General features: G+C 52.4%; 1 protein-coding gene across 1 annotated transcript; it reads right to left on the bottom strand.

Moving 5' to 3' along the window:
• Window positions 1–67: 67 nt before the first annotated feature.
• TFAP2E (transcription factor AP-2 epsilon) lies at window positions 68–15,682 on the bottom strand. The gene is made up of 7 exons (XM_065930350.1): window positions 15,656–15,682; window positions 14,870–15,346; window positions 14,250–14,301; window positions 4,400–4,622; window positions 2,757–2,875; window positions 2,098–2,239; window positions 68–350 (listed from the first exon to the last, which is right to left on the bottom strand). Exons 1-7 carry the CDS (start codon window positions 15,680–15,682, stop codon window positions 68–70), a joined length of 1,323 nt encoding a protein of 440 aa, XP_065786422.1.
• Window positions 15,683–22,264: the final 6,582 nt, after the last annotated feature.

The following is a 22,264-nucleotide window of genomic DNA, read 5'->3' on the forward strand; positions in this document are numbered from 1 at the left end:
CCCCCAGGAGCAAAGACCTCATTTCAGATCTTGGGAGCCCCTTAGGGATGGGGGCGGGGGCAAGCGGTCACTTCCGATGTTTGGCATCTTTCTCTGACGCCTTGGCGTCACCATGCCCACTGCCCGCACTGCTTAGAAACATCTTGTCCAGCCCCTTGAGTGACTCCAGTAAGTAGTTCTGGAAGGCAGTGAGGGCAGCACAGATGGCAGGCCCGCCGAAACCATGGGTGATGAGGCTGAAGTGTGTCAGACAGCTCTGCACTCCGGGCTCCAGGATGAGCGCTGGGCGAGTGTTGCCCAGCGGTGAACGGTCCTGCGCCATCAAGTCTGCAAACTCCTTACAGATCTGCCTGGTTGGGGAAGGACGGTCAGAGGTTAGAGGACAGAGGTCTGAGTCCAGCTGGATATCATATATATGATTGCTGACCCAACAGTCTACAAATGATGATCATACCCATGTTACAGAAAAGTAAATGAAGGTTCAGAGACTACTGACTTGCTCAATATCACACAGCTAATAAACAGCACATGCCAATACCCTATGACTTCTTTTCCTGTGGATATTCTGCCCACATTCCAAGTCCAGCTCAACTCCTGCCTTATCCAGGAAACTTTTCTCGATTCTCTCTCCTACTCCCACCTGCACCCAAAACAGCCAGTGCTTCAAGAGCTTTCTTTATGAAATTATTGGGGAACAATCCAGAATCTGCCTTAACTAACTGAAATAAAACCAAGCAGTGAATATGAATTGAGGCCTGGATTCTGTGCCAAGCACACTGTATCAGCTGACTTAATCTCACAACAAATCTGTATTGTTATCATCCCTGTCACATCGAAGAGGAAACTTGTTAGTTTCTGACGATTGGATGACCTGTCCAAGTGACTAGGCTGGAAGTTGAGTCCAACTCCATTCTGTAGCCATCATTCATTTCTCTATGCATCCTGTGTCCACCTCAGGCAGCAGAACCACTTGTGTCTTCCCTTTGCATCACCAAGGAACCCAGTCAGCATCTTAGACATGACTGGGACCCAGGAAGGGCTTGGTGAGTTAGCTGATTAACGAGTGAGGTGGGTCCTGCGCTAGATACGTTTCTCCAGCTCCAATATGAAGTCTCTCATGCCCCATGAGTCATGGCAGTCCCATGAGTCATGGCAGTCCCGTGAGTCTGTGAGTCCATTTCTGCCCAGCGCACTTGAGAGAACCGTGAAGAAGGGAGGATGCAGTTGTGATATGAAGAACTGCCTTAGGTGGAAGGACTGAATGTCATTCTAAGTGGAAGAGCAAGCCCAAGAATGGGAGGGCAGGAGAGAGCAAGAGGGTCAGGTGGAGTGGGTGGAGTTCGTGCAGACCACATTGTGGGGGTCCTCAAAGGAGTCTGGATTTTACAGAACAGTGGTTTTCAAACTGCCCTGTGTCTGTGTCTTCTTGCAAGGGAACCCTTTCTAAAAACTAAATCTTATCAAACATCAGTTCATTACTCAGGCCCTGCAGCGTCCCAGCAGAACGTAGTTTGAAAATCAATGCAGTAACAGTGGGAGCCATTGAAGGCGCTTGGGTAGAGAGAGTGCATGTGCAGGGCAGGAAGGCTGGGGGAACAGGGGCGCTGGGGTAAATGTCAAGGAGTGAGACTAGGAGACCAGCGTTGACGTGGCATGTGGGTGGGCTGAGGGAGGCATCCGTGAGACTTGTAGAGGAGTCAGGTGTGAAGGAAGGACAGAGTAGGGTCAACACGGGCCTGGCTGGGTGCCCTGATGGAGGTCACAGGAGCAGAGGGGCTGACTGGCAAGGCTCAGGCATGGGCGCAAGGCTAGAGACCCTCGGACCCATGATGGGACTGGGGCTGGTGGTGCTCTGGGGACGTGGTACCCACACATGGGCTTCTGTGTGAGCCTGTCCTGACACTGTGTATGACACAGAACTCAGATATACTCACACGTCCACGGGCGCCCTGTCACGTGCAGCATGAGCCTAGGTGTGCGCAGAGCCACACGCACCGTGTGTGCACCGCAGGACACATGGTGTCCACCGGGCCCACGCTCGGCGCCCGTGTCTGTGTGCGGCACCCATGGGAGCCTGTGCGCGGCGCCCTCACTCACTTGGCAGCCAGCAGCATGCTCTTGCGGCCGTGCAGCTCCCCGGGGTCAGCGTGTTGTCGGCCCAGGTACTCGGCAGCTGCCTTGGCTGGGAACTCGGTCTCACAGACGTAGCCAAAGTCTCGGGCCAGGTGGACGGCCTCTCCTGTGGGGAGGGGAGGCAGAGATGAGACACCACCAGCCAGGTGTACCCCTGAGCCTGGAGCACAGCCTGGACCCTCCAGCCCCGGAGCAGGGCTCTCCTCCATTCTTCTATGTATATATCTCCTTCCGATTCCCCTCTCAGCTCTGGTCGCAACCCCACTGCCCTCCCTTCTCGGAAGGTCTCTGAGCTCAGGGATGGGAGCTCTGTCCCAGAGCCTGAACTCAAGATGCTTGCGCTCAGAGTCTCCAACCTCCCGGGAGCGGACTCTAACCCCATCATCTCTACCACATTCAAACACTGGCCACTCTTACACACACACACACACACACACACACACTCCACTACAGCAGCACATGCACCTGTGTGCTGCACATACACGTAAACACTGTACACGTATTTCACACATACCCCTTATATACGGTGCACAGAGAATACACATATGACTAAACACACCCTCCTGCATCCAAGACAGTCACACACAGTCACACTGGGTGGCACGTGGCCCCTCGGGCCTCACCCTCTACTAGCGAAGTCAGCAGGGTCACGTTGGCGGCCTTGCGACGGCCAGCGGGCAGGTTGAGCCCAATCTTCTCCAGCCGTTCGCGCAGGCACCGGCCTCCATTCTTGGACTTGGCCCTGGACGTGCACAGAGAGACACACACGCTATGAAGAGAGAATCGTGTTCTTAGTGAACCAACAGGGCCTTGCTGCCTCCACCAACCCTGCTGAGGCTTGGGTCTGGCCTTGGGGACATGCTGGGGCCTCCACCTGCCCGATCCCAGTCTCTTCCTAATCTCACTGGGCTTGCAGCCACGATGGGAAAGAGGGCCGTACACCCAGCTCCAGGAACCCCTCATTTCTCCCTAATCCTCCCAATAGCAAGGACAACCCAAGGTGGGGCAGGATGGACCAGCATCTCAGGGTTCTTCCTCCCACCTGTGTACATCAACACAGCTACCCAGGGACATGCAGGCCCAGAGAGAAACGGGAAACAGAGATAACTGGAGACATTGTTATACACACAGCTGCCCAGGGGCACACACACACACACACACACACAGATGAAATGCACTGCGGGCCAGGAACAGAGACATGCACACCAATAGAGACAGACACAGAGTCTCAGAGATCCAGGACACAGAAACGTCCACACCAAGTCAGGAGCCCAGGGACATTTGCGCAGACGCCCACGGACTCATACAAGCCACTCTGGGAAGCTCAGAGACCAGGAATAGGGGGATATTCCCACACCTGCACAAATGCAGCCCCTGCCCAAGGGTGCACGCTCAGTCACTCAGTCGTGTCCGACTTTGCGACGCCCATGCACTGTTGCCCACCAGGCTCCTCTGTCCGTGGAACTTTCCAGGCAAGAATACTGGAGTGGGTTGCTGTTTCCTACTCCAGGGGATCTTTCTGACCCGGGGACTGAACCCTCCTGCTTTGCAGGGGAACTCTTCACCACTGCACCACCTGGGAAGCCCCACACAAAGGTAAGCATATACTCACACAGACACACGGAGTGGAACATACTCTACCCAACACATCCCACTGAAAGTAACACAGGAAACGCACACTCATGGAAACATATACTCCTGTCCCTCCCAACACCACATACACACACAAACACACATGCAAGCATGCACACAAACACCATCCTCAAATACATAAAAGCCACAGTCCTGAAGCAGAAATACCTACCCAGGCACAAGGACATACCAGAGAGAGACAGACCCAATTATGAAGACAAACCATGGATCCCACGCTCCCTGCCCAGAACACACACATCAGAGAGGCCTACACTGACACAGGGAACGGGCCTTAAGTCCTGGGGATCCTTTTTCTGGGTGGGGTGAGGTTGAAAATGGCCCAGTCTCTTCCCCTAACCCAGCCTTGTCTATCATGCCCAAGGCGGGTGAGTCCTGCATCCCTTCTTGGTACCCAGGCTCTTCTCTACCCCCGACCCTCCAGCCTGCAGACCCATGGGAGCTGCCAAGGACGTAGGCCTGTCCAGAGAGCAGCATAATCCTCCTGGGAGGCTGAGATGGAGATGACCCTGTGTCCTGGGGTGGGGCCGCCCCTCTCCAAACCCCTGAGAAAGTCTGAAAGGACCCAGGTTTTAGCCTTGAGCCTGGGCAGGGAGCTGTGGGCTGGCCTTCCTACCTGCGAAGGACACCACCCAGGAGAGAGGCATTGAGGCACTCAGGAGGTGAGAGTCGCCGCTGGACCTCCCCCACCGTCACCTTGTACTTGGACGTCGAGCTGAGCAGAGAGAGCCGGCCAGGCACGGAGCAGAAGACCTCACTGGGGTTCGTGATGCCGCCGACCAAGCTGTCTTTGGCCAGTGAGAGGGCCGAAAGGCTGCTGGCTTTGGAGAGGATGGGGACTGTGGAGCAGAAGCGAGAGCAAGGGAGAGAGACGACACTGAGCAGGGGCCACGGGGCACGGGCACCAGCCAGCTGGGACGCGAGCACGCTGCCGAGGCGCCAACTGCGTGTTGGCACCCGGCTCACACGCTGCGCGCGCACACAGCTGCTTCTGCACGTCCCCGCACCTTCCAGAAGGAGCTTCTACTAACCCTGTTTTACAAGGGAAGAGACTGAAGCACCATGAGGTTGACGTGACTCACTCACGTTCGCTCAGCCAACGGGTGGTGGAAATGAAGCTCAAAGTTCTCTGGATCTGGAACCCCGACTCCCTTCATTGAGTCAGGCCAGCTCCCTGTTAAAAATCAAACAGCCTCAGCAGTCTTGGGAGTTTGGGCATGCGTGATCACAGAGGGTGTTGGAAATAGGAAATGGAATGTGGGCTGGAGACTGGATTCCTGGGTCACTGAAGCAGGGCCCAGCCAGACCTATGCAATCACAAGGAGTCCCCGATTCCCTGCTCCCACTCACCTGTAATCCCCATGTCTCCCCCACCATCTCAGGTCAGTGAAAGGCCTGGGGGCTTTGGACTCCCCTATCCCAGGGACAGGGAGGTTATGGCCCCATTAGGCCCCCAACCCTGGCCCTCTTCCCGCTAAGTCACTCTGGGACGCTCAAGGAGTCCAGGAATAAAGAGACATCCCCTATCGTTCCCTCCCCCAGTACTCTCTAATTTTGTACTAATATCTATGAAGGGCAGGGAAGGGAATCTGAGAAGTTTATTTTTTAACACGCATTTGGACACTCTTGGCTCTAAAAGAAAGTTCTGCCTGCAGTCTAACCTCCATTCTCCTGCTAAGCCTCAGGGGAAAGGGAGAACGACTGAGGCACTTGTTTCCCCTTGGGCTTTTCTTCTTTCGAGGAAGTGAGAGAGCCTTAGTAGAAAAGGCAGGCCTTCTGTGCTTGGGGAGAGGAATCAAGTGGAGATCCTGAGACCAAGAGTCAATGAGCACTCACTATACTGTATAGTCTGTGCTTCTACCGATAACCTCACTGAATCCTCAGAACGAGAGGTTACATTTATTATCCCCATCTTACAGATGAGAGACTGAAGCCCAGAGAGGTAAAATAATGTGTCTGAAATCATGTAGCTGATAGACTTAGTACCAGTAGTAAGCCCTGGACTGTGGTCTCAAAGGCGGCACTTGGCCCTGCAGTCATCTGGCAAAATGTTCGCTGCGCACCGGTGTGCGGGGAACTGTGCTAAGCCTCGGGAAGGCAGAGGTAAGCAAGGCTGGCCCAGTGCCTGGCCTGGCAGAGCCCCTCCTGCTTTCCCCTCTCTGAATGTGCATTGAAACCCTCCCTGCCTTCGCCTAGCCAGAAACCTCAATGAGGCCCTCCACACCACTCTCTGCCACCCCATCCCACCCGTCAGCTAGGGCTTTCTTTTCTCCACGTGCCTGGATGCAGCCACAGGTATAGAGGGACACTCACTCACTTCCCACCTGAACTTCTGCACAGCCCCTGCTCCAGAGGGATCATTCTGAAACATCCATCACTCCCCAGCCTAGAACTCATCAGTGCCTGAGAATCAAATTCTAGCTCCATAGGTGAGCAGAATGATGCTGCCTACCCTCCACTGAGTGCCAACCATATGCCAAGGGCTTCACATTAACAGGTCTGTGGAGTAGATGGTATTTTCTATCCCCATTTCAAGATAAAGAGACTAAAAGTTCAAAATATAAATAGTTAAGCTGGCTCAGCAATAAGGACCAGAGATGGGTCCTGACCTCTGATGATGACCGTGACTGTCATAGTGCCCTTCTTGGGACTTCCTTGGTGGTCCAGTGGTTAAGAATCTGCCTACCAATGCAGGGGGCATGGGTCCATCCCTGGTCAGGAAACTAAGATCCCACATGCTGCACAGTGTGGCCAAATTTTCTTTAAAAAGTAGGACCTAGCTTGTGGTCCAGCCCTCCCTACCTGTCTTGCTTGGTCTTCCATCTGCCCTTTAGGCTCTCGACCACACTGTCCAAGACCAGTACACTCTGAGCCACATACATAAATTTGTATTTTCCAGAAGCCCCATTTTTAAAAAGTGAGAAACACATTAAGGCTAATTTTAATATATTTTACTTACCCCAATAAATAAAAATATTATCACTGAGTCATATAATCAATATTTTGAAAATTATGAATGAGGTATTTTACATTATTTTCTTGTACTTGGTCTTCAAAACTCAACACATATTTTGTACTTACGACCCCTCTTAATTTGGACTAGCCACATTTCAAGTACTCTATAGCCACACATGGCTGGTGGATTCCACAGTGGACAGCACAGTTGTAGACTTCAAAGCGGGGAGTGCAGCAGTTAATATAAGCAGGTGAGATATGGGAGAGTGTTACCATGTAGGACACACCAACATTGCCAGGATTCTTAATTTGTCCAGGTTTTTGGTTTTTTTGTTTTTGCTGATAAGACCAGAATTTGAGGTTTCTAGGTGATATCTCCGGATTATTTTTTTTTCACTGCACTGTGCAGTTTATGGGAACTCAGTGCCCTGACTAGGGATCGAACACACACCTCATGTGATGGAAGTACGGAATCCTAACCTCTGGACCGTATGGGAATTCCCTGGATTTTTAAAACATTGGCAACTGATTCAAAAGTTTAGGGACGTCCTTGGTGGTCAAGTGGCTAAGAACTAGATTCCATGTGCAATCTCATATGCTGCAACAAAGATCTAAGATTTCATGTCCCACAACTAAGACTCACCACAGTCAAATAAAAACTTAATTTAAAGAAATTCATAGAAATGCACATTTAAAAAGGGTGAAGTGTACTATATGTAAATTATACCTCAAGCTTGACTTAAAAAAATAAAACTATGAATTAATAAATTAACAAGAAGGGCAAAGAGACTGTCCGGTCGCCCGTGACTCCTAGGCAGAGGGAATGGTCAGAAGAATAGAAAGTTCTTCTCTCCCCCAGCAGCCTCCTCCATCCATCTGGAGACCTCTGAAGCCAGGCTCTGTACCAGGAAAGAAGAGAGACCAAAGCTGGGTGAAGCCGTTTGTGCATGTGCAAACAGGGACATATATGAGCACATGTGTCACACAAATGTCTATACATAAAAACTACATGCCCTGCCACAGAGCAATGAGGGTGAACCTGTGCATGCGTACACTTAACAACAGTGAGCCCCAGCTCTATACACACCGGCTCTGCCCTCCTCCAGTGCTGCAGGAATGCAGCAATGTACATAGGGATATCTGCAAGTGCTTTTGCTACTGTTGATATATTTAAACACAGAGTATATGCCAGATTTATGCAGACATAGGTGCAGCTAGTGTAGTGCAAGACAGGTGGAGAAGTGTTTCTCTATATGAATTAGGGACTTTGCTGCTTCCCCCCACTTGTCTGTATCTTTCCCCTCAGAGCTTCTTCCTTCAAAAATGATGGGTGTGAAGCCAGGGTTAGGCAGGGAAGCGGGTGGCCTGGGGAAAGAGCAGTCACAAAGGTGGGAATTAACTAGCAGAGATTGCAAGGCAGGGACACTGGCATCCCCACAGCACAGTGAGTCCTGAAGCTGGAGTGGTCCACTCAAGGTGTCCCCCGGTCATGCAGGCAGAAGCATGCACACACATGTGCACACGCCTACAGACAAGACTCACAGACACCCCTCAAGTCTACACACTCTGTCCACAGGTGGGAGATACGTTCTGACCACTGGTTCTGGGCAGTGTGCCACGGATGCTCAGAAAGCTGGTTAAAACTGCAATTCTTTCTAGAATGAAATACAGGAGAAAAGCTTTCCTGACCTTGGATTGGGCAAAGAGTTCCTCATACAACACCAAAAGGTGATCCATAAAAGAAAATCATGAAACTAGATTTCATAAAAATAAAAGACTTTTGTATGTGAAAAGACACTATTAAGAAAATGAGGGGCTTCCCCGGTGGTCCTGAGGTTGGGAATCTGCCTTGCAACGCAGGGGATATGGGTTCGATCCCTGGTTGGGGAACCAGGATCCCCCATAGGGCAGCCCAACCATGCACCACAACAAGTGGGCTTAGGTGCTGCAGCTAGAGGCCATGTGCCACAACAAAAGACCCCGCGTGACCCAGTGAAGACCCCATGTGACACAACTGAGACCCTCACGCAGCCAAGTAAGTAAATAAAAGCAAGAGTCGCTTTTTAAAAATGAATGAAATACTCTTGAATAAGACATCTGCAAATCCTATATCTTATCAAGGATGTGGATCCAGAATATATGAATTCTTATAATTCAATAGTAAGATAAATAACCCAATTAGAGAATATTCAAAGCATGTGAATAGATGTTTCACTAAAAATGAGATATGAGTGGCTAGTAAGCATATGAGAAAGAGCTCAACATCACTAGTGATTAAGGAAATGCAAATTAAAAATATACTGAGATCCTAACCAGGAAGGCTATATAATCAAACAGACAGACATATCAAGTGCAGATGATGATGTGAAGAAACTGGAACCCTCACATCTATTTGGTAGGAATGTAAAATAGTACAGCTGCATTAGAAAACAGCTTAGGAGTTTCTTTAAAAAATTAAAGACAAACTCATAAAAATCCAGCAATTCCACTCCTAGGAATTCAAAAGCAGTGAAAATATGTCCACACAAAGATGCATTGTGAATGATCACAGCAGCATTATTCATGCTAGCCAAAAAGTGGAAACAAACCCAGAATCCATCAACTGATGAATGAATGAACAAAATGTGTTACATCCATATAATGGAGTACTACTAAGCAATAAAAAAGGGACAACCTACTGATAAAATCTACAACACAGATGAACCTCAAAAATAAGTACAAGAAGCTAGATGCAAAAGTTGGCATATTTATATATATGTTTCATTTATATAACATGTCCAGTATATGCAAATATATAGACAGAAAGCAGATCAATGGTTGCCTAAAGCTTGGAGTGGGAATTAATTACAAATGAGAATAGAGGATTTGGGGGGGAGGGTGTTGGAAACGTCTTAAAACAGACTGTGGTAATGGTGACACAACCCTGTAAGTGTACTAAAAATCTTCAAATTGTATTCTTCCAATGGGTGAATTTCAGGTATGTAAATTTTACTTCAATCAATCAGTTTTTTAAAAAATGAAGTCCCAAGGCCATATTTCCAGGGATTCTTATTCAATAGATGTGAGATGGTGCCCAGGAAATCTTCATTTTCTTAAGCAGGCACCCCTTGGGGATTTGATGCATGTGGTTCCTTAGACCACACTTAGGGTACCACCAATCCAAAGGCTGTGGGGAGAGGACAGCAGGAGAAAAGCAGACAGGAGGGGTCCTGACCCTCCTCCCAGCCCACTTGAGTTCCCTCACCTTCCCCAGTGGGACCTGCTGGTTAAGCTTGCATCTCACCAACTGCTAGAGGGTTTCTTTTTTTAATTTTTAATTTCTTGGCTGAATCATGTGACTTGTGTGATCTTAGCTCCCCAACCAGGGATCAAACTCACACCTTCTGCATTGGGAGCTCAAAGTCTTAACCACTGGACCACCAGGGAAGTTCCTAGAGGGTTTATTTCAGATTTTAATTTATTTTAATTGAGATACAGTTGATGTACAATATTACATAATATGCAAGGGTACAACACAACAATTCACAATTTTTAAAGATATATTCTATTGATAGTTATGATAAAATAATGGCTATGTTCCCTGTGTTGTCTTGTCCTTGTAGCTTATTTTGTATCTATTAAGTTTGTACCTCTTGATCCCCATGACTGTCGTTCTCTTCTCTCTTTCTTTTAAATGTAACTCCTACCCTTCACTGCCCTGTGTGTGCTATGCTGCCCTCAGGCAGAGTCCACAGTCCATTTGCACTGGTTTTTAGTCTCCTGCTGGGGCTGACGGTAGCCTGGGAGGCAAGTGAGGCAGGGTTGTAATTTGAGAGTCACATTCCATCTTTGTGTAAAATTCTGGCATCCTGTGTATTGTGAATATATGCCGCATTTAAAAATTAGAAAAATATTGCACTAAGATACGTTATTTATCTTGATTACTGAGCTCCCAATCTTGCTTCAAGTGAGTTCCTCCCTTACTTCACCCCAATCCTGGCCCTCCTGTGAAGCCCAGAAACTCCCCATTCCCCTTTTCCTTCCCCAGAGCCAGGGGGAGCAGAGGAAAGGGTGACTTCACACCAGCCCCTGTCCTGGGAGTGGACAACAGAGCCCAGCAAGGGATTTCCACAACTACTCACTCTCCTTGGAGGGAAGGAGGAACATCTCAGTTCTCATCCCCAAACTACTCCCCTTCCAGCTGTGACTGTGTAGTCAGAAACCCACAGAGATGTTTAACCTTTTTAAACCTGTTGGCCTTTCCAAAGAGAGGGCATATGCACATACCCAGCCCGGTGGGGTGAATGTAGCTCGGCCATTTGTACACTACCTCTCTGAATGCACTCAGACTTCAAACCCTGTCACTCATTCATTCAACAACCCTCCGGAACACCTACTGAGCCTCATGCTAAGGTTTCAACTTCAGGCGCTCACCTCTTGTCTTTTGAGCTCCCATTACGACCTGTACAAACCGGCTCACTGCCGAGATTCCTGGCCCTGTCTGTCTCTCTGGCCAGTCCCGCCCACTTTCTGTGCCCCTAGGACAGGTCGCAAAACTGAAAGTGACAAATGTGGGTAGAAATTGAGGGCTCCCTGCTTCCCTTGGCGCAGCCTCGCCCGTTCGCCATCGCGGCCGCACAGCTGTCCCGGCTGCAAAGGGCTGCCGACCTGTAGGGTGTGGTGGGCCGGGGCCTTGCCGCCCCTCCCCTGCCTGGCCTCCCCGGACTCGCGGTCAAAGTGGAGGCCGCGGCCTCCTCCAAGCAGGAAGGCTGCTTCTGGGGTAAGGCTGGGGCTGCCTCCCTTTCACATCCAGGACCCCAGCCGCCCCTGACACAGCTGCCCTACCGCCAGGGCCAGGAGGAGCTGGAGGAATGCAGCTAGCCAAGAACGAGTTTCTATAATTTCAGGGCTTTCCATAATTCTGTAACTCCAGGACTTTCTATAAATCCAGGAGTGGGACGGTCCTCCATCGCCCCTGGCAGATGCCAGAGGACTTTAGGAGGGGACCGGGGCTCCCCAAGTCTTCGGAAGGACCCGGGGGCGAAAAAGGAAGCTAACCAACCGCGCCCACGTGCCTGGCGGCGTGGCCGGAGTCCCGCAGTGGCGGCGGCGGGCGCAAACCACAGTCACCCGCTGTGTGGGGCGTGGAGGCTCCAGGACGCAGGGCTTCAACTGGGCCACCTGCTTGGCCACGGCTGGGTCGCCCGTGCGAGCGCGCTCCGAGGCCCGACCTTCGCAGATGGGCTCTGCCTGCCTAGTTGCAGAGTTGCAAGCTGCCGCACGAACTCCGTCTCCTCCCCAAAGGCGAGCCGCGCCGGCCGCCAGCCAAAGGCCAAGTTCGCCGCTTGGGAACCAGCTTCTTCCTTCATTCGTGAGACCCAGCTCTCGCCCCTCCCCGTTTGCGGCACTGCCCTGGGCTGTGACTCTCCGCCCAGGTTGGGGCTCTCAGCGTGCAGCCCCTAACTCAGGTCGCCGGGCCACCCACGGGCTGACACTGCAATCGGGCCGGTGTGCGCGCCCGCGACGGCGACATCCCGCACAGCACGGGCGCCCACGTCCATCCCGCACCCGCCGGAGTCAGCGCGCAACACTCGCGAATCCTGGCCCCACTCCCTGTGTTCTTGGGGCTGCTTTGGGGGATCCTCACGCACCCCTAGGACCCAGTACTTTATGGAAGTTCGGGGCTGGGAGTTTTAGGCAGTTTTAGTTCCTCTTTGTAGCCAGTCTCTTGTCCTGGCTCTGACCAGGGGATTGGGGTTTAAGGTACTCAGAGGCCCAGCTGAGTACCTTCCCCAAATCAGAAATCCCCAGGTTACTTGGGCTTCCCAGGTGGCGCTAGTGGTAAAGAACCCACCTGCCAATGCAGAAGGTGTGAGAGACATGGGTTTGATCTCTGGGTCGAGAAGATCCCCTGGAGAAGGGAATGGCTACCCACTCCAGTATTCTTGCCTGGAGAATCCCATGGATAGAGGAGCCTGGTGGGCTAGTCCACAGGGTTGCAAAGAGTCGGACACGACTGAGTGACTTGGCACGCAGATCTCCCCCAGGGTCAGTGAGTCCAGGCCCCCCTAACCCACCCAGTCCCGGCAGGAGTTGGGAACTGGGGACTGAGACCGCGGAGACCATCTCCAGGGGGAGATGGCCACTGGAGACGAGTTCTTCCTTCCGTCGGTTTTGGAAAAATTCACTAAAGCAAGGCAGTGGCCGCTAGCAAAGAGCTGGCTCTGACCGCAAACCTCTGTTGGGACTCCAGGCAGCCTCCCCAAACCCCTGGCTCCAGGTAACACAGCCCCCTTCCCCCAAGTTCTGGGTGAACTATCCCCTCATCTTTCCCCACACATACTCCAGGTGGTCCAGCTAACTCCTAGCCCCAAGTCTTGGAAATTCAAGTCCCACCCCGTGCCCTGTCCCTCCCCGCCCCACACGCTCTCTGGGAGGGCAGACTGAGCCCAGGCTTGAATTCACTAGTTTGAGAAACAAGTTGTGCCTGCCCTGGGCTCTGCGGGCTTGTCTGTGCCTCCTCCATATTCCTCGCTTCACCGCCCCCTCCCCAAATTCAAGGAGCCTGCTAGATGCCTGGGCTTCCCGAGTCTCTGTCTTTCTCACCTTTCTCTATCACTGTCAGAAGTCACAGGTCCCAAGGTCCAGTGAAGGGCAGATCTCAAACCCCTGGCTTTTACTAGGGCAGAGAGATACAAACACCCCGAAAATAAACAGGGAGCAACTCTCCACGCTTAGAGATCCTCAGTGCCAAAAAACAAGTTCCTGGACACAACAGAGACCCTGACCCCCACAAGCATGGGAATTACACCAACATGACGGACACACATTACACACTCAACAGCCAAAGACACCAAGAAATACTAGAAAGACACCTGGGAAAGGAATATTTTAGACATGTACAGGACTGCAAACTCACATGGACACCAATACCAGGCCCTGACTCTCCTGCACACGGCCTGACACAATATTCACAGACCAGCTCCCTCATCCTGAACACTGAAAGAGGCTCCCCACTGGAGAAAAAATTCGCACAAGACTCCGGAGGCCCTGCTGGGAAGGGAGCAGCGGAAAGAACCTGGCAGGCTAGGAAATGGTAAGGCTCCCTAAAGTGGAAATCATTTAAGGACGTCCATGGGAATAGCACCCCTATTACCACCTCTTAGCAAACAGGGAAGTGGTTTAACTTGTTCTGCAAATTAACTCCAGATCTAAAAGAGTGCCCTCCTCCTTGGTAGGGAGAGGCCAGGCCCCTGCACAGGCCTGGCCGCCAGGGTGGCTAAATGAGCGTGGTCGGGCTTCCGGGGCACCCTGGCTGGCAGACTCTGGGGCCAAGTCACCAACGCAGCCCCAGCTGCCCCTGCTTGCAGCCTCCGCAGCCCCTCTACTGGGCCGGAAAGAGTGACCGGTGGCCACCGAGCTCGGCGATGCACAGGAGGGACGCGCCGTAGGGAAGACGTTGGGTCTGTGTGCCAGGGCTTGCATCATCTCGCCCAGTTCTGCCCTGGCAGATGCACGCCATTCTTCCTTACCTTTCTTGATCACCGACTGGTCCAGGAGGCTCATTCCCGGCTCGTCCATGGCCTGCAAACAGGACAGGGTAGTGATAAGGGCGCTCGTAGACTCCAGTCTCTTGTCGCTTTCCAAGCCCCTGCATTCCCGCTCCTCGCACTGTCTGCTCCGCCCAACACGCACCACCCGTCGCCTGCGGCGGCCTCGGGCGGAACTAGGATTCACCCGCGCTCCAGCATTTGCGGCCGAGTTGGAGGCCTGGGAACCTCGCCGTGGAGTTCAAAGAGAGAATTTTGAACCTCAGGCAATTCCTCCGCCTCTCTTCGCTCCAGGCCCAGGCTGTCCCGGTAGACCAGGAGTGGGCATAGATGCCCTGCATTGCCCAGCGGAGAGGGACAGAGTGGTTCGGCCCCTGTCCATTTACTCGGCGAAGGGTCGCCGCCACCCAGACCCTAGGCCCATGGACTCAGAGCCCGGCCGCCTGAAAGGCCAGGCAGCGTCCAACTCAGGACGTGGGGCGCGTCCTCGGTAGGCTGGGAGAAAAGTCGGGCGGGTTCCTGCATTGGCCGCTCTTTGCCGCCCGCCAGGTCCTAAGTCACCGCAGCGGATGCTGGCCCATCCAGGACCGTTCGGGCCTCACCTGCAGGTCCTCCAGGCCCGGCGGGGCCGCCAGCCCGGGAAGGCCGAGGGGCGCGTCGGCCAGGCCGTGCGCGCCCTCGGTCAGGCCTTGCAGGAGCCGCGGCACAGCAGCAGCGGCGTAGTCGCGGCGCGGGTCGAGGCCCAGGGCGCGGGCGGGCGGCGCCAGGAGGCCCGGCGACTCGTCGTGGGCGCGGGCGGCGGCGCGGGGCGCGGCCCAGGCGGCCTGCGGAGGCTGTGGCTGCGCCAGGGGCGCCAGGCCGCCGTAGGGGTCCCCGGCCAGGTGGGGAAAGGCGGCGGCGGCGTCGGGCGCCTGGCCGTAGGGCAGCGGCGGCTGCGGGTAGGGCGGCGGAAAGTAAGGCGGCTGGAAGTCGGCGGCGGTGGGCGTGTGGCACAGCGGCGGCGCCGGCCCGTAGGCCGCCTGGGGCAGCGAGGACAGGCGGGCTCCGCCCGCCGCTGCGCCCAGCCCGTCGGGGCGCTCCTGGGGAAGGAAAGGGGCGCGTCAGGCGATCCAGCGGCAGCTGAAAGGACCCTCCTCAGCTCCCGAGGGGCCGGCTGCAGTCCTGCCCGCTCCCGGGGCCCGAGGTCTATCTCTGAATGACCCGTGGGCGCGGGAACCTTGGGCTGGGGACAGCGATGTCCCGTGCGCACGGTTCTTCGCGGGCGCAGTCGCTGTGGCCCCCTCCATCCGAGATTTCGTTGGAGTAGGAGGCTCGGGACGGAAGGTCCAGCACCCAGGCTGCCTGCCTGATCCCCGGCCGGGCACGCCCCTGTGCCCGAGACTACTCACCATGGCGGAGTAAGCGTGCACCAGCATGGGTCGGGCAGCGCGGGGCGCGAGGCGTGGCGGCTGCGGAGCTCTCGCCCGACGGCGAGCGCGGCGGGAAGAGGCGCGCGGAGCCTGCAGGACCCCCGGGCGGTCACTGCACGGTGGCGGGGTGCAACCCAGCCCGGAGCCCGCCAGGCATCTGGTCCTCAGCAGTGGATGTCCCCGGGCGGGTCCATGGGGGCGGGATGTGGGTCGGACGGGCGCTGATCGCACTTGGAAAAGTCGGTAAACGGGTGCCCAGCGCCCGCCCTTCTTCCTCTGAAGGCAGCTTGCTCCATGCACACCAGTTATAGTGGCGGGGGCGCGCGGGGCCTCCGGGGGCGCGCATTAAAGAGACATCGCTAGGGCCGCTTTCTCCCCGCTCCCCAGTGACTGCTCAAGAGGAGGCGTGGCTTTGGCGCGACCCCCTGGAGAGGACAGGGTCGTGGTTCCAATACGCGCCGGTCTAAGCGCCTTCTAGGCTCGAAACTCCCAGCTACCTTGAAACAGAGAAGAATTCGAGATTGGGACCCAAGGGCCTTTGTTTGCTTTGGCTCGGCCCCATCTTTGCCTTTGGAGCAAAGCACTGCCCTTCCTCGGCCTTAGCTTGCTAGTCTGTAAGATGGGTATCAGTCCTTTCTCTAACCACCTCACCCCATTATGGGCAGTCCTGAAAGTGGAAGAGGTTTGTGAGCTGCGGACTCAAGCCCACTGGCTCCTGTGCAAACATGTGTCAGTGCATGGGTGTGTGTGTGTGTGTGTGTGTGTGTGTGTGTGTGTGTGAGTTGGGGGCCATCACAGCCTCTCTGCATGTTTCTGGATAAAAGCCCCTCTGAGGGTGCTTACTTTACTCAGGCTTCCCCCAGCTGGTAACTCCCAATATCTAGCGAGGATCTGAGGAAGTTGGAGACACAAACTAACTGCAGAGTTGCCCGGCCCTGGGATTGGGCATGAGTTCAGTCTGAGTAGGGCTCGGGGTATTTCTGATGCCTTGAGGTCCTGGGCTGATGGAGCGTGGGTGGGTCATAGGCAGAGGACGTTGAGTGAAGCTGTAACTGACAGCATGTGGACTGTGTGCTGTCATTGCATTTACATGCATGACATGCACAGGCTGTGTGTTTGCATATTACCAGGACAGGCACCGGCTGGCTGGCACGCGTGTTCCAGTCTCTGCAGTCACTTTTGCTTGACTTCAAATCCCAGCCTTTCCTTCCTGAGGAACAGGGACAAGAATTAAAGAAAGGGAAAAGAGAGGGGGCAGCAAACGATGAGATGGCTAGATAGCATCACTGACTCCATGAATGTGAGTGTGAGCAAACTCCAGGAGATAACGAAGGGCAGGGGATTTGGTGTCCATGGCGTCACAGAGTCAGACATGACTTAATGACTGAACAACAAAATGGGAGAAATGGTAAGGGGGATGAGAATTAAGAAAGCAGATGGAAGGTGTTAAAAAAAAAAAAGTTGGGCTGGCAGTCCAGTGGTTAAGTTTTTGTGCTTCCATGGCAGGGGGTGTGGGTTAGATCCCTGGCTGGGGAACTCAAATCCCACATGCCACATGGCACTGCCAAAAAGATTAAAAAAAAAAAAATGGCAAGAAGATGCTCCGAGCAGGGCAGAGCAGAAATGTTGTTGTTCAGTTGCTAACTCGCGTCCGGCTCCCCAGCCCCATGAACTGGAGCATGCCTGGTTTCCCTGTCCTTCACTGTCTCCTGGAATTTGCTCAAACTCATGTCCATTGTGTGGATGATTCCATCCAACCATCTCATCCTCTATCTCCCACTTCTCCCTCCTGCCCTCAGTCTTTCCCAGCATCAGGGTCTTTTTCAATGAATGGGCTCTTCACATCAGGTGGCCAAAGTATTGGAGCTTCAGCTTTAGCATCAGTCCTTCCAATGAATAGTCAGGGGTGATTTCCTTTAGGATTGACTGGTTGGATCTCCTTGCTGTCCAAAGGATTCTCAAGAGTATTCTCCAGCACCACTGTTCGAAAGCATCCATCTTCAGCACTCAGCCTTCTTTATGCTCTAGCTCTCATGTCTGTACATGACTACTGCAAAAACCATAGCTTTTGACTCTACGGCAAAGGGATGTCTCTGCTTTTTAATATGCTGTCTAGGTTTGAATAGAAATGATCACAACTTATTACATACTATGTCAGACTCTGCGCTAAATACTTGATGAATATTGAGTTATTTAATGCTCACAACAACCCTATGAGATAGAAACCCTTATCACCCCTCTTCTCAGGTGAGATATGTGAGATACATAGAAGCCACATGACTTGCCCAAGGTCGAAGAGCTAGTGAAGTGGCAGAGCTGGAAGAGTCAGCTTCTCGCCTCTGTGTTCAGAATCACTATTCTGTATTGCCTCAGACTCAGGTGCCTAGAATTAAGTCCTAACTGATGGACTGTGTGATTCCGAGCAAGCCCCCTTTCCTCTCTGACCTCAATTTCTGCAACGTCAACAACAGCAATATGGGCGGGAAGAATGGACTAGATGTTTTCTTAGACCCCTTTCTAGTGAAGTGGAAGAGGAGAAAGTAAAGATTAAAATAGTGAGCTAGATTAGAGGAGAAAGGGAGATAGAGAATGGGAGGTGTGTGGAGGAGAACTGAGGGGTGTTTCGCAGAAGGCACACCTCGGGTGCAGAGCTCAGGTCTGAGTCATCTCAGTCTGGGAGGCTTTAGGGGAAGGGGGAGGCTAGAAACAGCCAAAGTTTCATCACTAAGGACTTTCCAGAAGCTGAAACCACCAGCTAAGGTGGTAGAGAAAGCAAAATTGGGCAGCTTTGCAACCTCATGTCCAGGGCAGATAAGAAGTCAGGAGTATGTGTGTGTGTATCTACATGGATGTGGGGGTCTGTAGTGAGACTCCTCTTCCCCACAGGACATTAGACATCAGGCTCCAGGACAGGTGTACATGTGACAGCGCATGCATGCAGGTCAGTGGACGCCTTTGGGAAACGTCCAGGACCAGTGAGACTTGTGATGCCTGTGCCAGCCCTGGGCATCTCCTGCTCTCCTCAGGAGGCTTGGGAAGGCCAGAGTGACCAGAAACGATGCCTGCCCAGTGGCTTTCCTCACCTTACTTCCTTGCAGTTTAAGACAACTCTTTCTTGCTTATTTCTCCTCTTTTCTGACCCTTTCTCAGTCTTCTCTTCTGTCTCCCCTCTTTTCACCCACACCCTTAAGGTCACTTATTCATCCTGAGTTGTAGCTTCTACCTTTTCTTCCTAGCTACACTCTTCGCTAGTGAGTTCATACCCTTTCAAGACTTTAATGACTCCCTGTTCATTGTTATCTCCCAACCTTGTTATCTCCAGTCTGTATCTCTCACTAGAAATCCAGACCCATAGGTGTGATTGCCTACTGGATATTCCCTCCGGACACCTTGTTGCAGCTGAGACCGTCCAAACCCAAACTGAAGTCAAACATCTCCTCTACCGCCACCACCAACTCCAACCTGCTTCTCCTCCAATGTTCTAGAGCTCTGTAAATGGCACTGCCATCCTTCAAATTAAAAAGAGCCATCCCAGGCTCTGTCCTTTCCCTCACCTCCATAATCTACTGGAGTTGGTAGCCTTTCCCTTCTCCAGGGGATCTTTCCAACCCAGGGATTGAACCCAGGTCTCCTGCATTGCAGACAGATTCTTTACCAGCTGAGCCACAAGGGAAGCCCCTAATCCTCATAGAGGATCATCATTTATAATTCTTAAACATCTCTCTTCATCCTCTGTCAGCATCTTAAGCTGCCATACTCTTCCTTTTAGACCAGTTGTTCTCAAAATGTGGTCTCTGAACCAGCATCACCTACAACTTCTGGAACTTGTTAAAAGGGTCAGTTCTTAGACCCCACCCAGACCTACTGAATCAGGAACTCTGGGCAAGGGACCCAGCCATAAGCCTGTGAGGTGACTCAGCAGTACAATAAAACCTGGGAACCACAGCCTGGACCGTTCCAGCAACCCCCTACCTCAAACTGATCTCCTGTCTTCTTTCATATCTCTTCTTCAACAACAGTGACTAGACCATGTTACCTCCTGGCTGAAAACTCTCCTGGGGCTCCTCATGGCCCATCTTCAGGGAACAAAAATATTGAAACACTGTAATTAGCATTTTAGGCTCTTTGCAGCTGCAACTAATTTTCCTTTCCTGCCTCATGAACCAGTTTACAAGAAGAAAGATGAAACAGAAAATATGTCTAGTCTAGCGCTGGGCTTGGTACATAGCGGGTGCTCAGTAAAGGCTTGTTAAATAAATGATGAATGAATGAATGGATGAGTCTATGAATTCCTCAGCCTATTCCTAGGATCCTTTAGGAAGCCTTTTAAATGAATATGGCTTCCCAGGTGGCTCAGTGGTAAAGAATCCTCCTGTCAATGCAGGACATGCAAGAGACATGGGTTCGATCCATGGGTCGGGAAGATCCCCTGGAGTAGGAAATGGCAACCCACTCAGTATTCTTACCTGGAAAATTCCGTGGACCGAGGAGCCTGGCGGGCTGCAGTCTGTGGGGTTGCAAAAGAGTCAGACACTACTGAGCATGCACACATGTGAACATGACTCTGGGTAACTAGACATAGAGCCCAGGTAAAATGTGGAGAAGTCACATTATAATCAGTGAGTGATTTTGCTTATGGCTTCTGAGGAGAGGGATGTTCTTCATGGTTTGCTGTTTGGGGGCTCCTCAAAGTTTCCTGGTTGCAGACTCTATTCCCTTTCTTGTTCAGGACCAAGGGACTCCTCACTTTCTGAGGCATGGAGGTGGGCATTGCCAGCTGCCCACTCTCTGCAACACATGCACACGTGTGGGGGCCTGGAATGTGCACAGGGTCCATGTGCAGACACATGGGGCACACGACATGTACAGAGACACTGAAGAGAAACACAGATATGGGGACACAGGACATATATTGACACATAGGTGTGCATGTTACACAGACTCACGTTCGGCGTACTAGCCCTATTGCTCTTCTCCAAGGCTCAAATCTTTCCCTCTCTTTTCAAAAAGTGAGTTTGGAATAGGAGTTTATGTTAAGAAAGGACTCAGGCCTGCCTCCTTTATTGTTAACACAGCCACCCTCCAGCCCGCCTTTGACAGCCTTCTGCTCTCGGCCTGGTGGCGTGCAGCGTAGGGGAAATCAGGCACAAGGAGATACTCAAGCTCCACCTGGTGGTCAGATCTCACAACTGCAGCTCAGGTGCCCCTTTCTCTCTTGCTGCTAAATTGATTACTAGGAGCAAACTTGGTCTTGCTTGGCAGCCTAGCCCTCCTTGCATTCCAGAGTCAAGAATTCTCTGACCAACCCTCACCAAAGTACAGACTCCAGTCCACCTTGCATTTTGAGGCATTCTGCAGAGTTTATCTTCTCCACCACCCGAGGGAGAGTATTTTGAGAGCAGGGACCAGGGGCAGTTGCCAATGGCTTTGGGGCGCCCTTCCCTTCGCTTTTCACTTCCCCAGATGATCTCAGTCACCTCCATCACTTTAACGACTGCCGATCCCGACAACTCCTGAATCTGTCACTTGCCCAGGCCTCTCTCCAAGCTCCAGACTGCAGAGAGACACTTGCCCCTGAATATCAGCAGGGCAAATTCACCATTTACCAGGATGAGTTTATATTTTGCACAAACCTATTTTTCTCCCCTTGACAGTGAATGGCCCTGTTAGTCACTCAACTGGCCCAGAACAGGAACCTGGGAGTCATCCTTTCTCTTCATCCCTCTTCACTTCCAATTAATCACCAAGCCAATTAACAAACACTGATTGCACTTACTTTCTCCATCCCCATGGCCACCGGCTTAATTCAGACTTACTACCTCCTCTCCAAGTTCTCTGCCTCAGTCGTCCCTCTTGCAGCCAAAGTCATCTTTCTACAACGCAAACAGAACCACACTCAGTCTGCTAAAAAATCTACCACCTCAGCATGATCCCACATCTAAGCTCCTTGGCACGGCACACCAGAATTTGTAAGATCTGGTCCTTGCCCACAGGTCCAACCTCATCTTCCACCACTCCCCACCTCACACTCCCCACTGTAGCAGTAATGACCTACTTGCAGCTCCCAAGCTTCTGTTCTTCTGTTTGTCCATCTGGCAAGCTTCTTCTCCCCTCAGGTCTCGCCACAGATAGCTCCTCTGAATTTCCCTGGACTGATTCAGCCAGGCTGAGGGGATCTCATATTCTAGCCACACTGTACAGACCCCCTCATAGAAGCAACTGCTTATGTCTTTAGGAGTTGCCCATTGCCTTGTCTGTTTCCCCTCTAGATTTTGAGCTGCTTGGCAGACAGGGTCTGACTTCATACTTTTCAGGGATTTCAGGGACTCCATGCCAAGGACGTTACTTTGAGTACATCCAATAGATAAATCAATTTTGCTGTCTAAGCATAGCCAACCACAGGTAGGTGCTTAGAAAAGGCTCAATGCGTGCTTGTAGGCTTGAGGGCCTAGGAGGAGAAGGGTCTGTAGAATGTGGACCTGGGACTGGCCTGGCTCCAGCCTCACAGCTTTGGTTCGGGCCTGGTGAGGCAGTGGGAGCTCCAGTCCAGTCCCCAGTGAAGCTCTCAGATCTTTCCCCTTCTCACTT

The sequence above is a fragment of the Muntiacus reevesi genome, chromosome 1 (assembly GCF_963930625.1).
Source record: "Muntiacus reevesi chromosome 1, mMunRee1.1, whole genome shotgun sequence".
NCBI lineage: Eukaryota > Metazoa > Chordata > Mammalia > Artiodactyla > Cervidae > Muntiacus > Muntiacus reevesi.